General features: G+C 44.4%; 1 protein-coding gene across 1 annotated transcript in view; it reads right to left on the reverse strand.

Annotated features, from left to right (window-relative positions):
- The window catches only part of VIPR1 (vasoactive intestinal peptide receptor 1), a 100864-nt gene that overhangs the window by 21922 nt on the left and 62178 nt on the right, over nt 1-16764 (reverse strand). The window contains exons 5-7 of the mRNA XM_069006287.1: nt 14927-15027; nt 12795-12927; nt 2-155 (exon numbers count right to left, since the gene is read on the reverse strand). Coding sequence (XP_068862388.1) covers nt 2-155; nt 12795-12927; nt 14927-15027 — 388 coding nt within the window. The remainder of the gene's footprint in view (nt 1; nt 156-12794; nt 12928-14926; nt 15028-16764) is intronic.

A 16764-nucleotide genomic window follows, 5' to 3' on the forward strand; every position in this document is an offset into this window, starting at 1 on the left:
CCCCAGCCGATTAAGATGTACCACCAGAAGTACTTCCTCTCCGAGAAGAAAGAGATGACCAGCAGGGTGTGAAGGTACAACCCCTCCACCAGCAGCCAGAAGAAGTTGGCCATGACACAGTACTGGAAGAAAACCATCATGGCCTTGCAGCCTACCTGGAAGAGAAGAAATGAACAGTGGTGAAGTGCAGGAAAGACACCAAATTACCAGGAAACCTTGCTCTGGGTGTATCTTTGGGATTGCTTTGTGCAGCATCTGAACTCCTTATGGAATCAACTCTATGGTGAAAAGCCAAGTCTAAAAACAAGTTGCTCCTCTTTAGGAAAAGAAGGACTAGGATATGTATTTTTCAAATAAAGGATAGGCAGGAGAAGCAGGGTAAGCACACAAAAGCATGCAACAGCTTTTATTGCACTGGAAGGGCAGAGATTTGAAAAGGGAAGGTGAATTGTTTACCTTCAGGGAATGAGTAATTAAACACAGTGACTTGCTGCGTGGAGATTTCACTGCAGCACAGGTAATGGCAACAGTTCCCTTAGCAAAGAAATAAATAAAAAATGGAAATTTCTGGCACTTTGCACCCAGTGAGTCATTGCACATCCTCGAGATGCTGACTCAGAAACTGCCCTGTTGCCTTCAGTGAGTCTGCCTGGCTGATACCCTGCACGTTCTGGGGCAAGTGTTTGCTCTCACTCCCTGGTTAGTGGCCCTTCCCTGTTGTCCTGCCCATGTAGAACGTTGAATTTAGAGCCATAATTTGCACCAGTGACAAGACCCCATTTCCCTCCATACTCCTGCTGAAAACAGTTGCTATGAAACACTGGTTAAAAGGAGAAGCGTGGAAAGTGTTTTTTCCATGCCACATGTTTTGGGAGTGTCTTTCCCCACCCTCAGCCCTCCCCTAAACCCATCAGTGTGTGACACTGGGGATGCTCACGGACTCCTGACAAACAATTTCCATGCCCCTCAGCTCCCTCCTGTGAGGCAGAGCATAAACACAGACTTGCTGAGGGGTGGTGATGGCAGAAGGTGGAGGCAGAGCAGGCAGTGAACTCCCTTCCAACTCAGAATATTCTGTGTGTGGCTTCAGGGACCGCTGGGGAGGGAAGGTGGCACGGGGCTGAGCTGGCAAAGGCTGGGGATGCAGCAGCCTCATCCCGATGGCATCACCACACATTTGGTCTCTCCCTGATTTTGTGTGCACATGGCTCTGTGACATTGCCAGCGCTCCTTCCCTTCCCCCAAAGCCTGAGTGCCTGCTTGGTGTGTCTGCAGCCAGCTGGGGTCTGTCTGGGTGTCCTCAGCCCTACTGGGGCTACTGAATTCCTTTATGGTTTCACTCTTGGCCCTAACTCAGCAGCTCCCAGGTGAGACACGAGGTTTAAGGGGGAAGATTTGATGCATCTCAACCACCTGCCTGTAAAACAAGGATTTCCTTTGGAGATTGTACATCAGGGGATCCCTTCTGGGTGGCTGCACTGAACTTGGGGCAGAGGCAGGAGGCTGGAGCACAGCACAAGGGACTGCAAGGCTTCACAGGACAAGGGAAGGCTGCTCACAAACAGGGCACGTGCTTTCTGCCCAGCAGAGACTCTCAGGAAGGGACTTCCAGCCTGACTTTCTTTGCAGACTGTTGCTGTACAGAGAGAAAGCTGTGCTGAACCCAGGCTGTGGCAGCAGAAACTGCAGATGCAGATCCAGATCCATCCCTTCTTCTCCCAGTGCTGGCAAACATTGCTTTTGTGGCAGTCTCTGGCCCTGATTCCTCCCTTAAGGTGGTGGTGGCTTGTCACAAAGCTGAGGTGGATCAGGTTAGCAGTTGGATCCGATCATTTCTGAGGTCTTTCCAACCTTAATGATTCTATGGTTTTATTATTCCATGCACATGGGCAGCAGCTGGGATTTGGCAGCTTCCTCTCTGAGGGACCTGTAACAGATCAATTCTTTTCTCCCTGCTGAGGGATATTTGCTTATTTGAGCAGTTCCCCACCCCTGGAATTTTCGGTTTTACCTGGAGAAAGGACATTTTTTGCACCATTTTGAGCACGTGGCAGTAACATCTTGCAGCCAGGGATCTCCTGTGGCACGGGGATGTTCTGCACTGGAACAGAGTTGGATGCACTGTCCTGTCCTTAAAATTAAATAATGACATTTTCCCAGTGCCTGGGCTTGTGCTATTGCCTAAGTGGGTAAGTTTAAAGCAGATATTTCTATGAGAGGTGCAGTTTGAGTGTTGAGGATTCCACTGAATCCTCTTCAAAGACCAACTCAGCGGCACATTTGGAAAACAGCCCTTCCTGCCTTTTGGGATACCTTATTCCGTGCAGGACTTGGTAATGGGTCTCCACCTTCCTGATTGATTAAATTCAGCCTCAGAGTGGCTGTTACAATGCTGGGGAATAAAATCCTCATGTATGTAAGATATCTTACCCTTTAGATGACAGACATGGGGCAGAGATGAGCCATTGCATCTCTGGAATTTATTTTTTTCATAAAGAGCAGACCTCATGGTGTGTCACTGTTGAAAGACTAACACGGGCTATTTTTAGGACAGACATTTTAACCAGGAAAAGCTGAATTACATCACTGCTTTTTCTACTCTGTCTTCTTCCACATGCTCAGTTACAGCTTATTTCCCTGTCTTCCCTCAGTGATCTTGCCCTGCTCATGTCCACATGAGATGTGGCATGGGATGGTTTTTCCCTTGGCTTTGTGGATGGCACACCTACCCGAGGGGCTCCTCTCTTTGGAGCTGCATCAGACATTGGCCTTTTGCTTTTCCCACAAGCATCCCCTCCCTTTCCACATGTGCTTCCAGTGGCTGAACACTGGGAAGGACTCTGCCTCCAGCCAACGAGGCATTGAACTCTTGACCCCTCTTGACAAACTCTTTGACCCAAGACATTTGTGCTTCTCTTCGAATTCCTCATAGTCAATAAGAAAATTTAATCTTGATTATTGGAGAAGTTTGCTTGAGGATGAGGCATTCCTTAGACCTGCTCGAGGGCTTTCAAGAGAAAGAGGCAAAGAGAAGGGACACAAGGGTGGGAACAAGAAGACTGAGAAACAACCCTGCCAGGCTTTTTCCTTGTGCCCAGTAGCACTTTGTACTTTCAAGTAATGTTAGCCCTGAGAAAAACATCTTCCTCTTCATTTTTTAGGTGGATCAGCTGGTCACTACATCAATTTTTTAACCCCCCTAAAAAAACACAGTTCAGATGCTGGAGGCAGTAATTAGCTCAGAGCTGAACTGCACTAAATATACATTTACCATTCTCCTCTGTGGCAAGAACTCTGCTCATTCATAACTCCTAAAGTTTGGCAGTCTGGACCAGCTGATGAATTTCTCGAGCTCAGTATGAGCAGCTCAGCTGGACAGGAATTGGTCTGAGTTTTTGAGGTTTACACACACCCAACACACATAAATCTATGATTTATTCCCATGAATGGAATAAAACTCTACAAAAAAAGTCAGTCAGCTCCACAGAAATGCCAACACAAGTCTCCCTTGCCTTCTTTATTAGGGATTTGGTGTGTTACAGGTTTAGGACTTGGGTTCAGGAAGGATTTAGACCAAAGAAGTACAAAGGGGCCCTTGAGTGATTGATATACCTGTCACAGCTGGACTGGGACTACTGGAGTCACAACAATCCCCATCCCAAGACCTGGCCTATCCCTCCCCCTGTATAGAATCATGGAATAGTTTGAGCTGTCAGGGACCTTTTAAAGGTCCTACCCCTGTATGACCTGTCCCGTGCATGGACACATCCCCTGTGCAGACCCCGTGTTCCTCCCTTGTACCCATGAATTCTGCAGCTTCCTTTGGGGTGGAAGGTTTGGGGCAGGGCACCAAGACATACTTAAGTCAGCTTAAAGATATATTTAAGACATCCCATGCAATCCTGGGCAGTGATGCAGCTCCTGGCATTATTTATGAAGTTGGGACAGTGCCTCCAGCAAAAATGTGGGCTCAGATTTACCTCCATCAACCAGTCAGGAAACCTGGAGACCTCAGAATCCCCTTTAAGGTGGTGCTGTTACCTGGGCTACCACCAGCACTGCAGGAGGAATGGATTTACACCGAGATTCCTGCAGGCCTCTTCCACAGAAGACTGATGGAAACTCATTTTCCCAGTGACAGATTTATCCAGCACTTTTGTTTTATGTTGCCCAGAAGACACGAGCTGTGGGAAGGGCTGCTGACTGACTCGTGCTGCATTTGCCCACAGCAAGAGCTGATCTTCTCCCAAGCCTGGTCAAAGAGGCTTCCTCAATCTTATTTAAAAGATTTTTGTAGATCCCACTCAGGACCTGGAGAATGGGATAGCACTGGGCAGGCATCCCCTACCGTGGCGATGCTGAAATTAAGGACTTCCAGCACAGGGACTGCCCCAACCCTACATCTCCATAACTATAGTTCCACTTTAGACACTCATAATCATAATTAAATTCAGGAATCCATCATTTTTGAGCTGTTCCCACCTCAGCCCTTCTGTTGAGACATCCACTTTAACCAAAGTATAATGAAATCTGTAATGATGATCCAATAACCTAATAATTTCTCTGCTTGTAAGGTTACACAAAATAATTAATTCCCCATCTCGCTATCATGGCATTGGAATTCATATAAGTGTCAAATTCCCAATAATTTTGTAATCTAACTGCTCTGGCCATGGCTAAACAAGGCCCGTTAATTTCTGTGCATGTGGCATGGAGATGTCAGCATGGACTCGGTTTCTAAACAGGTGTTTTCAGTTTTCACGGGGTATTTCTCTCTGCTTTTAACCTTTATTTCACAGAATCACAGAATCATTTGGTTTGGAAAAGACTTTTATTGTCATTGAGTCCAACTGTAAATCCAGCACTGTCAAGGCCACCACTAAACCACGTCCCCAAGTGCCACGTCTGCACCTCTTTTAAATCCCTCCAGGGATGGGGACTCCACCATCTCTCTGGGCAGCTGTTCCAATGCTTGAGAACCCTTTTGGAGAAGAGCTTTTTTCCTTATGTCCAATCTAAACCTCTTCTGGTGGAACTTGAGGCCATTCCCTCTCCTCCTGTCCCTGTTCCCTGGGAGCAGAGCCCGACCCCCCCCCCCCGGCTGCCCCCTCCTGTCAGGGACTTGTGCAGAGCCACAAGGTCCCCCCTGAGCCTCCTTTGCTCCAGCCTGAGCCCCTTTCCCAGCTCCCTCAGCTGCTCCTGGTGCTCCAGACCCTTCCCAGCTCCGTTCCCTTCCCTGGACACGCTCCAGCCCCTCAATGTCCTTCTTGTCCCCTCAAGTAGGGATTTTTATTGTCCTGAGCAAACTTTCACCCTACACAAGCCGAGGACAAAGCCCCTGCTGACTTCAAGTTTCATGCTGGAGGCTGAATTTGTAGTAATTTGCCATGATAGCAAAGGAAATTGTTGGCAGAAATAGAAGAATTCCCTAGTGGGTGACTCTGTTCCTCCTGAAATGAGCTCTTGGGTCAAACCAATTTGCTGAGCCAGGAAAAAAAAAAAAGAAAGGAGAAAAGACAGTAAGAAGGGAAAGAATAAAAAAATAATTAAAAAGGGGAAAAAAAAGAAAAAAGAAGGGAAAAAAGGAAGAAAAAGAAGAAAAGACAGAGAGGGAAAAGGGAAAAAAGAAAAAAAAAGAAAAAGGAAAAAGAAAAAGAAAAAGAAAGAGAGAAAGAGAAAGAGAAAGAGAAAGAGAAAGAGAAAGAGAAAAAGAAAAAGAAAGAAAAAGAAAAGGAAAAAGAAAAGAAAAAGTGCTACTTTAGGCTTAGCACATTCAACCTTTTCTGTAACAACAGCAAAAAAGCAAATTAAAAACAAACAAGCCAGACTGCCTGGCAAAAAGCCATGGCTTTCCTTTCTTCCCTCAGTTTAATTGCAGTTGCACACCAGATTCAAACAGGTGGGTAATAAAAAAGCCCCACAAAGTTTATGTGCTATCATGAAAATGAATTGTCTTCAAATACTCAAATGAGACAACTCCTCCTAAATCAGTTGGGTGCCTTTGACTCCTTTCCTCCCTCCCTCCCTATTGTGGAGTGTGACAAGCAGGAAATTTCAAACAATAAATTGCTGCACTAGTGGGTGGCTCTGCTGGTTTTCCTGGAAGATGCACAGAAATTTAGGATGTTAAGGACTTAACAATATCTATGAATATTCAAGAAATTCTTAAAAGGCCATCCAGATAGAAGCAAAGTGGCTCATGATGGAAGCACGTAGACTTCAGTTTGAAAGTCTCTGTTTAAACAATTTCTCATCTATCAGGACTTATGAAAAAATAAAACCTTCATGGGAATAATAATTTTATGTCTTAATGATGGACCCTTCAGAGGCTTCAGCTCGAAGTATAAGAATATACTTTTAAAAGTACAGACAGATCAATTTAACTGGATTCATGGCCACTGTCTGTCTCAGGCACAGGGAGAAGAGGTCCCAAACCCACATTTTCCCTGTTAACTTCCTGCTCTGCACCAATAGCACCCCAGAAACATTATGCAAGTGCACTCTTAAGCCTTGGCAGTGGCAAGTTAATTCAATTTATCTTAACCTGCTTTCCTCCAGGTCCCAATCCATTACATTTTCATGCACCCCTCATTGCCCCAAGGGCACGCCCTGGAATACTTGCTCCATGTCAGCTGTCACTGGGCAGTTTATGAAGCCATTAAACCTGGATTTGTGTCTGGGCTCATGGATTTGTTACCACTTCATAGAACAGAAATGCCATTCCCAGATGGATGAGCTGGGCTGTGCAGCCTGACTCAGGTACACACACTGTGCCTCAGCCAGCTAAGGCTTTCCTGCTCCCATCAATACTGTGGAACAATGGAGACATCAGGAAGAAGCTTTTGGATCAATTTCTATCTCTTTCCTGTGCCTCTTCCACCTGCAACAAAGCTGGGCCATTAACAAACCTGGATGGAATATTATTTCCCTGGTTAGAGAATTATTTCTGCAGAAACATCTCAATCCACATGAAATCCAAAGTCCCAAGAGATAAACTTGGCTTTTCTCTGTGCTTTCACCTCCTCAGTGCCAGCTGAAAGCCAGCTGAAAATGACAAGGCACTTAATGAAACAGAATCCCAGAATGGTTTGGGTTGGAAAGGACCTTAGAGATCACCCAGTTCCACCCCCTGCCACGGACAGGGACACCTTCCACTGTCCCAGGTAGCTCCAAGCCCCATCCAACCTGGCCTTGGACCCTTCCAGGGATGAGGTGAGGATTTGCAAGGAGGTTATATGAGACAGCCTCTATTTCAGGTGCAAAGCACGGCAGGGGCAGATCCTGCACTGATTAAAATAAACGGAGTTGCAGCAGTGAGTTTTGTGTGAAAATAAATGGAGGTGCACCATTAAATTCTGCATTAAAATAAATGGAGCTGCACCAATTTACACCAACAAAAAATGTGGTGCACATCACTGCACTTCATGCCTTGCCCACTTCCCCTGCAGGCTTCCTCAAATCTGGCACTGTCCTGCTGGATTCAGGAAGAAACTCTTAGGTCTGCTTTCCCTCACATGAGAAGCAACTTTAAGCCTCATGAGTGTGATCCTCAAGGCTATTTAAGAATTTCTCTTTGCTGGTTTTAACAGGGGTTATGTACCTGTCTGTCTCTGAAGGACTCAGCCTTTCTATTTTGTCTCTTAGGAATTCTTGTTTGACTTTTGGGACCCGTCTTGTGAGTATTTCTGAGATGCTGATTAGCTCTGGCTGGTCTAACCTGGGTGTCAGATGACTCAGAGTTGAGTTTAGACATAAAAATAGAATTATCTTGGTAAATGGGTTAAACTGTGCCTATTTTGTGCTCATCAATCACAGGATAATGGCACTTCTGAGCACATCTTCAGTGATAAGCCAAGCCAACCACAAGGCAGAAACTAAAAAGAGAAGGTGATTGGAGTTTTAATAAAGCCCATCCTCACACTTTTCCCATTTTCCCTCTTTTTTGGCAACTGCTGTGTGTTAAGGTGCCAGCCCATGATGGTGGCACTGCTGTGTCCAGGATTCTAGAGTCACTCAAGTAAAGAAAATTCCTGCTCCAGAGCTCTGCCAGAGTCTGACTTTCTGCCTTCATTCCTGGGTTATTTCCAGGATGCCTCCATTCCTTCCCCCTGCTTTCTTCCTGTTGTTTTGTGTGATTTACAGGAGCTTTCTCTAGGGCTTGTTTTGTGGGGGTTTTTTTCCCTTTTTTTTCCCTTTTTTTTCCCTTTTTTTTTCCTTTGCTTTTTTCCCTTTCCTTCTGTTTTGCTGTAAACCTTAGATTGTAGCAGTGATCATCAGATATCACCCAAGGAAACAACTGACTCTCTAATATTTGTTTTGCTTTAACACAAGTGCATAAAAAGGCTTCTACTCTTTCATTTCTCCATCAGCCTGCGTATTGTGGTGCTCCCACATGGATCTGAGCAGCCTCACTGCTGGAAATGAAAATGTATCTGTCATTAACTTCCATAAATAAAGTTCATTTAGGGGCCTGTCGCCTGTTATCAGTTTGTCCTGAGGGAATTAATGTGAAAAAAACCATAATTTTCCACTCTGAAAATATGAGATATGTGTGTAAATTCTCAACTGCTGAACTCCCACTCTCCTTTGCAAAGAATAATTTTTTTGTTGGAATTTTTTGTCTTACTGGAATAATACAAAAGGAAAAAGATAAATGTGATCTCCCTTGGCTGAATCTTCAGCAAGGGCAAATTTGCAGAGCTCAGACAAAAAGCCAGCCTGAATTTAATCTGCAGAACCTGATCTTTGTTTACAGCAAACTGCTGGCTTTGTCTTCAGCGAGGCTGGAAATGTAAGTGGTTCATCATTATTATGCCATCCAGATATGGCAGTAATGAAACTATATCAAAACCTATCCATAAACCCACAAAAAAATTAAATGAAATGACAACTGAAGTGTTCAGTTCAATCCTTCTACCACATTTGTTGTTTTGACTGTTGTTTTTTACAGGGTGTTCCCCAGGGAGAGAAGGAAAGGGGAAGAAAAATTGTGGGAATGCCAAGAGGGAAGGGCACTAAATCTGTGGAAATCAGTGTGAAAAACTAAAACTCCTACGGAGACCTCTTGAGTCTGGAAGTGAAAAAAAACCAAAAACAAACCAGAAAAAATGAAGGCAAATCCAGGCTGGGAAATGGTGTGATTTTTCACACACCACGAACAATTTGCAGAGGTAACAAAGGCACGTGCAGAGAGTTTTCTGTCAGAAGTGATCGATTACTGAGACAGAGCACAACCTGAATGAGTCAAACCCAATAGATATTGAAGGGGTCTGAGTGGGTGGTTCCACAGAGCCCTCTGAGCCTGATCATCTCAACACCCAAGTGCTTAAAGCCCCGACTGACAAACACACTCGAGCAGGTGCCTGTTTTTAATCAATATAAGCCAATAGGATGATTCAGTTACACATAATTACAATAAAAAAGCAACATAACTACTTTATGAGAGAGAAGGAGAAAGTGGATTTGGTCTACTCATGGAACCTTGAGCAATAGGCTGCATCTGTGTGTGGCCATCCCACCCTCTGCTGTTTGTATCCCTCTAGAAAATTCAAGGTCCCTGCAGTGTTTTGTTTCTTACTAGAAAATCCCACAAAAATCCACTTTTGGAAGAGGTCAGTCTAAGGATTGTCCATGAGCCAAGTGACCCACATTGTGCCCAGAAACCAGTCTGATAGATTTGGACACCTGGGAAGAGGAGAAGGAGTGAGGGATATTTGCAAAGCCACTGGTGCTGAGTTTCCTTGGTGTGGGACAAGGGGCCTTGTGCAGGTCCCGGGTTTAAAGATCATTTAAACCTGGTGCATTTAGTCATAAAAACAAGCCCTGCTTGTCAGCTTGGGGTTTCTGCCCGATGAAAACAGGCTGATGTTTTCCCCTGAGCAGCAAGACTTTTCTTTCCCCCAGGAATGAGTTTATCCATAAAGTAGGACCAAGGAACTCAAGGAGGCTACGGATGTTACACATCACCCTGCAAACATCCCCAGTGCTGGCTCACACCATGACTCAGTGAGGCTGATCACATATACTTTAGCTGCACTGGCCCTGAAATGCTTACAGCCACATTCTCAGGCACTGTGGCCCATAGAAATGCTCAATAAGTTAATTTTTCTGGGTGTTTGTTCAAGTTGAACTCAATGGCAATCCTACCTGAGTTTAAAATGCTGCAGAGTTAACACCACACCTGAATTGTCCCAAACTAGGTAAAATGAAGTAAAAATGCAGTAAAGCCTATTAAAAAGTGGGGTTTTTAAAATTACATATACATCTTCATGTATTGGAGTTCCTACTTGATTGAAGCATTGACACATTTGTTGGTGGAGAGCTTGACGTATTTTTGTGTGGCTGGAACACAAAACATAATTTAAAGTCCTCTTACTGCAGCAGGTAATATCAAATTGGGGAGTTTGGTGCCTTCATCAGAAATGCTGGGAAAGGTTTCTATTCATTTGGATTTTATAGCCCTAAATGTGTTCTGGAAAGGGGAGTGTCTTTATCCTTTCATTCCCTAAAGGAACCAAGTGTGGTACTTTTTCTTCTAATGAAACACTTTTATTGCTTTGGGTTTGCCCTGATCTAAACCAGCACAGCAGTGAGAGCATTGAACAAATTGTTTGTTCAAATCTCTCCTCAGACCGAATGAGCTCAAGGCCACATCCAGCCATTACACACAGAACCCTCAGTGAATTCTGTATAAAATCCTCAGTATATGAATTAGTACCAGGTCTCCCAAGTCAAGCTTTATCCTGCAAGTTCAAAGCACAAACTTAACTTAAGCCAAGCTCACCCAACCCCATCAATGCCACAGGAACACAACGGATTTTACAACAATTTCTCCTAATAGATGAATGTTAGGAGAGGCATTTCTGTCATTATTTATAGACTGTGACCTGAAAGGTTGTCCAAAATGCTGGCTTGAAACTGGTGCAGATTTTGCAAAGGGTATGCTCAGCCTAATGTGCTGGAGACAGATTTGTTCCACATAATTTTATAGCCATTATGTATCATCCAGCCATTCACCCTCAGCTGGCAATTAACTCAAAAATCTTCTGATGGGGAGAAACTGTTTTCAATGTTTTAGCCATGTAGCATGATGGCTTCTGGGAGCTGTGGCTTCTGCAGGAAAACTCCTGTATTTACACTCAGAAGTGTTTCTGGATGGATGAGAAGCAAACACTTCTCACTGAGCTCTCTGCAGCTCTGCCTCAGTCCTGACCCTGGTTCAAACTCCATGGCCTGTCCTGTCTTGGCTCCTCTGCCAACTGGCATTGACAATTATCTCTGGCAATTTTTTTATTCCAGTTTCCATGGCTTTCTACCCATTCATGGAGCTTCACAAGAAAATCCCATTCCAAGAATACCGATCCTGGTAAATCAGGGAGAGGAAGAAGCACACAGGGACATTCCAAAGGGAACGGATCATGCTGCACACAGTTCTTGGGAAAAGCTGAGAGTAGGCTGCTCTGTGTTTCAACTGGGAAATGCTCAAGCAGAAAGGTCATTTTAACAGCAGGGACAGAACTCAGGATACAAGAAAGCCAGCAAGCAAGGAAGAAATTGGGTGAATGGAAAAGGGAATCTTTTTTCTGGTGCTATATGACATAAAAAACAGGTCCAGAGGGATCTGCTGGAGTGCTGTGCCCAGTCCCCTGCTATTATCAACAAGCAGCTCATCTGATGTTCTGAATTTACTATGGAGGGTTCCTGTTTTTCTTTTTTTTTTCCCTGGATAACTTCTGATCACATCTCTTCATTTTGGTGATTTCAATTTCCTGCCTAAATTTATTAATGACTGGCGTCCTCTTACGTCAATGTGGCCTTTAGATAAACAGCTCTTCTCCCTCCTTAATGTTTGCTCTAGCTGATAACACTGAGTTTGAAAGGGAAAAAAATAACCCAACTCCTTTATTCCCTTTATTTACCATCCCAGTAGGGAAATCTCACAGTTGCAGACAGCGAGCGTGGGATACTGATTCAGATGAAAAATGGGTGACGACGTCTGCACATGGCTTTGCTGCCTGAACTCCTGCAGGGATCTGGTCACTGGAGCCCAGAGAGTCACCCACATGCAGGTGTCTTCTCCCAAAGGATTGAACAGCCCTCCAGACTCCAGGGAACAGATTAATTAGAGCCCCACTGACTATGGACGCACTTTACACACGTAACTCTTGGGGGTATTCACCCCATAGATAATGAAAATTAGTTATGTGAATTTGGGTCTGACTCCCGTCCTCACTGAAGGAAAAGGTTTTATTGAATCCCTAAACACAAGTCTCCTTTGGCCAGGATATCCAAGAAACTAGCACATGGCTGGGAGATGGACACAGGACTGAGAGGAACCCCAAAATCATGTAGAATTGTGAGTTTCACCTGATAAAACCCTTAAGGTTCAAAAAGACCTGTATGACCATCAAGTCCAACCCCAGAAGGGACCAGATATAAAATATAAATATAAATATAAATATAAATACAAATATAAATATAAATAATAAATAATAAATAGAAATAGAAATAGAATAGAAATAATAAATAATAAATAATAAATAATAAATATAAATATAAATATAAATATAAATATAAATATAAATATACACATTTTGGACTCTGCTAATCAAATCATTCCTTCTCCATATAAATCAAATGGCAGCAATCATGGATTTTTTTTCCTTCCAAACTAGAAAAGGATTGGAAATCTTCCCAAAGTACTGCCTCACATGCACTTGCAAGGTAATTTTTGGTGCATTGCTTAAGAGGTGCCACAAAGTGAGGTGGAAATTTCAATGTGCAAGGCTACTTACTGAACTCACAAAGCAGTGCTCAGACTCCCCACTTTCAAACAGGATGACATCCTTTATGAAGACTGCGATGGCTCTCATGATGAAGGACATGAAGAGATGCATGTGAATGTAATTTCGAGTACAGTGTAGTTTTCTGTTGGGAAGAAATGAAACACTTCTGAATAGAAAATCTTCTCAAAAGCATTTTTATATTTATGTGTTTCTTCTGCCACGACACACAATTAAACATTAGAACTCCTGAGGCAGGCTCTGGTCTGGTGAACATCGCCACAAATCCACTTAAGCCTCTTTAAATCCACATAACGTGGCAATCCACATATCTGCAGCAGTGCTGCTGCTTTTTCAATCCTCAGAAAAACAGGGCAAAATACAGAATGACAGAAAACAAGTCCATCCCTCTGCTCTCCACTGGAAAAGAAATGTTTTTGACTGAGCAGACTGTGCTCGTGATAAAGGGCTGTTTTCTACAGAATGCTTCTGCTGCAATAATTCTTTTCAAAGTGAAACGTCTCTTCAAGGAGGCAAAAAAATTATCAGCATCTGTTGCCAGAATTAACACATATTACAGGATTTCTGGAGCAACATGAACTATATTTTCACTTAAAAATTACTGGTTGTTAACGATACTGAGAACTACACCAGGGTTTTTCTATCCCTTGCCCGCTCATATTTTAAAGACGAGTTCTGATCAAGTAGGAGCTTTTTTTTCCAAGTGAAACTTTACATCAGCTAAAGTGAAAGGCTTAATAGTCTGGAAATGGGCACTTTGTACAGACACCAGAACCACGCCAGACCTCACTCAGCAACGTAATCAAATTACCACCTCTTAACGAGCCAGTGTGCACTGGCAGAGGTTGCGCTCCTAATCTCTGATGATGGCAAGATAATGGGGCTGAGCTGAGTCCTCTGTGCTTGCAGGCAAAGGCAACTCAAGTTAAGCTGTTTTCCATGAAGGAAGAGCAGGATCCTCAAGGGTTTCACCAGCTTGGCTGGTACCTTGTACCTTGTGGACGGCATTTGCACGTGTGTCTGGTTGATTCCTCCCTTGTGAGAGGAGTGGAGAGAGCAAGTAGGAGGAGAAGTGCAAAGTTCCTGAAGGGTGAGGCCAGTCTTGGTGTGAGAGTTATCCTAGAAAATGTGCTCTGTCCTACGTGAGGAGATGGAACCACATCCAAAGGATTTTTTCCATCTCACAGAGGTCTGCTTTTTGCTGTTCTCCCTTTACATATATGAATTTATAATATGAGATTACACATATGCAGACTTCTTCATGGGAGGCACCCAAATTTAGATGCCTGAATCTATTACAAACAATAGAGAGCAAAAATCAATCCATTTGCTGCAATCTGGGATTCTAATGCCATTTGATGAGCTGTAGACTGTCTGCCCACCCATCCATGAGGGCCTAGATCTCCTGAAGGCTCTGCATCATATCTGCCACCCTCGTCCTCATCTCATGGACACCAGCAAGTCTAAAATGGCTCTGGGTGTCTCTGTCTTGCCATAGAGCAGCAGCAGGAAGTGTTTTTGGAAAAGACTTTGGGAGGAAACAGGTTGCCCAGAGAAACTGTGGATGTCCCATCCCTGGAAGTGTCCAAATCCAGGCTGGATGGGATTTGGAACCACTGGGATAGCGGAAGGTGTCCCTGCCCATGGCAAGGGGTGGAACTGGATGGGCTTTAAGGTCCCTTCCCACCCAAACCATTCTGGGATTTTGTGATCCTGGATATTTTTGGATGCAATTTTGGGTACCATTTTGAATACCTACTTTAAGTAGAAGTTCCATGGTATCCATACACACCGTTCTGACTAGGACGGTCTGGACTGTAACAGGTTTATGGGGTAATGGCCTTTAACAGAGATCCATCATGCAACAATCTACAACTCTCACACAAAGGCCACAAATCACACACCAAAATATTTGGATTTGGGCTACAACTCTCACACAAAGGCCACAAATCACACACCAAAGCACAGTGACACTGAAAGATGGAGGAACTTTCCTCCCCTATCCAATGCAGATTGACAGAAATCTTGGGCATCTCCTGTAACACTCATGGCCTGTACAGGCTGTAAGTTACCAGCCTTTGAGTCATCCTCTTCCCTGTGCCTTTTTCTGCTTGTGGTCTTACCTGAAGAGACACAGAATGATCATGGCAGCCGTGAGGGCAATGAGGGATAAGGTGTGTCCAATGGTGTAGCCGGTCTTGACTGTTCCGTAGAACGCCGTTTGCTGGTGTGAAAGAAAGAAAACAGGGCTTTCAAAGAGGTCTAAAATGCTCTCCTAAACGCAGCATCACTGACTGCTGGGACAAGGAAATCATCCTTCTCCGTTGTCTTAGAATGTCTCCAACTCCTTCACCCCTTAAAATCCCACCCAGTAGCGCACGTGACTCAGACACCGCCGGTGTGAGTGAGGAGAAGGCGTCTGGCTGCAGCAGAGCTTGGACCACTCCAGACCCAGGTTAGAGCTACTCAGGGGAAAGAGTGCTGCTGGAAGGAGGCTGATTTGACACCTGCAGAGACAGCTACAGCCCAAAGCCTCGTGGAACAGGAGTGACTGATGTTCAGCTTAAGAGGGCACGACACTGCGTCTGACGTGGTGAATACAGTGAGACTCGTTTTATTGAGGAGGTGTGAGGGCAGAGCTGTCTGGGAAATTGTTTTGCTTTTGTGGAGTTTACACTGTGTTTAGGCGAGTAAAAACTTGAGACTTTCTCACTGTTAACTCAGAGATATGTGTTGAGTTGGATATTGGTTCATGGTTTTTCTCTTTGACAGCACACAGAGGGAATCTGAGCGCGGGGCACCACAGGGCTTGGATCCAACTTGGAATCTTAGTCTAAATAAAACAGGCAAAGAAGCTCTCCAAGGCTCTCTAGCAACACTCTAAATCTATAGATTTTGATTTTCAGCTTTAAAAAAAAAAGGACAAAAAACCCAAAAGGTAAAAGTATTTAGACATTTATCTAATCAATTAAAAAACCCCTAAGTTTTTATGAGAATCTAACTCAGTTTATGGAATTTTTTTGTTTTCCAGCGCTTGATTGGCCCTCCTCTGCCCTCCTTGTCACCATCTTCTATAAACAACCCAAACAACCAAAACCACAAAGAGCAGGCTAGACAGAAAATCTAAACCAAACCTTGTTTGGAGAAATACTTTTCCATAACATTGAGAGTTGACATTTTAATGTGCTATTTTCACAAGCTTTGACAAGTATTTGGTGCTTTACAGAACCAGTGAGGCTGGGATGAGCTGCAATCCTTTAGCATTTGCACAAGCCAGGTTGGAGGGGTGTTAAAACAAGAGAGTTTTCAGAGATAACACTGATCATATCTTCAACCACAGATCTCAGAGGTGTTTAAAGCACTGTGTCTTTAAAGCCCCACTCAGTGAGCCCACATGACTGAGAGCTTTGGGTCACTCTGAATAGATAATTCAAGGGTTTCAGGACATTTTATCTGCCTGGTCTTGCCCAGATAAAGCCAGGAGGCTGCTGTGGTGATGAACTCACCCTGTTTGGTGTGGTCATAGCTGAGCTTTGCTCACCTGCACGGCAGGGAGGGACTTGCACTGCAGTAGGGAACAGGAGAGGTTGCTCCTTTCCGCCCCACCGGCTTGCAGGTTCCACCCAAAACTACCAAATATAGAATCCTAGAAGGGTTTGGGTTAAAAAGGACCCTCTGCCATGGGCAGGGACACCTTCCACTATCCCAGGCTGCTCCAAGCCCCATCCAACTTGGTCTTGGACATTTCCAGGGATCCAGGGGCAGCCACAGCTTCTCTGGGCATCCTGTGCCAGGGCTCACCACCCTCACAGCAAAAAACTTCCCCTTAATATCCCATCTAAATCTGCTCTCTGTCAGTTTGAAGCTATTTCCCCTTGTCCTGTCAACACCAGACCCTTGTAAAAAGCCCCTCCCTGTCTCCCCTGTCAGCTCCCTTCAGGCCCTGGAAGGCCACAATGAG

Source organism: Aphelocoma coerulescens, chromosome 2, assembly GCF_041296385.1.
Source record: "Aphelocoma coerulescens isolate FSJ_1873_10779 chromosome 2, UR_Acoe_1.0, whole genome shotgun sequence".
Classification (NCBI taxonomy): Eukaryota; Metazoa; Chordata; class Aves; order Passeriformes; family Corvidae; genus Aphelocoma; species Aphelocoma coerulescens.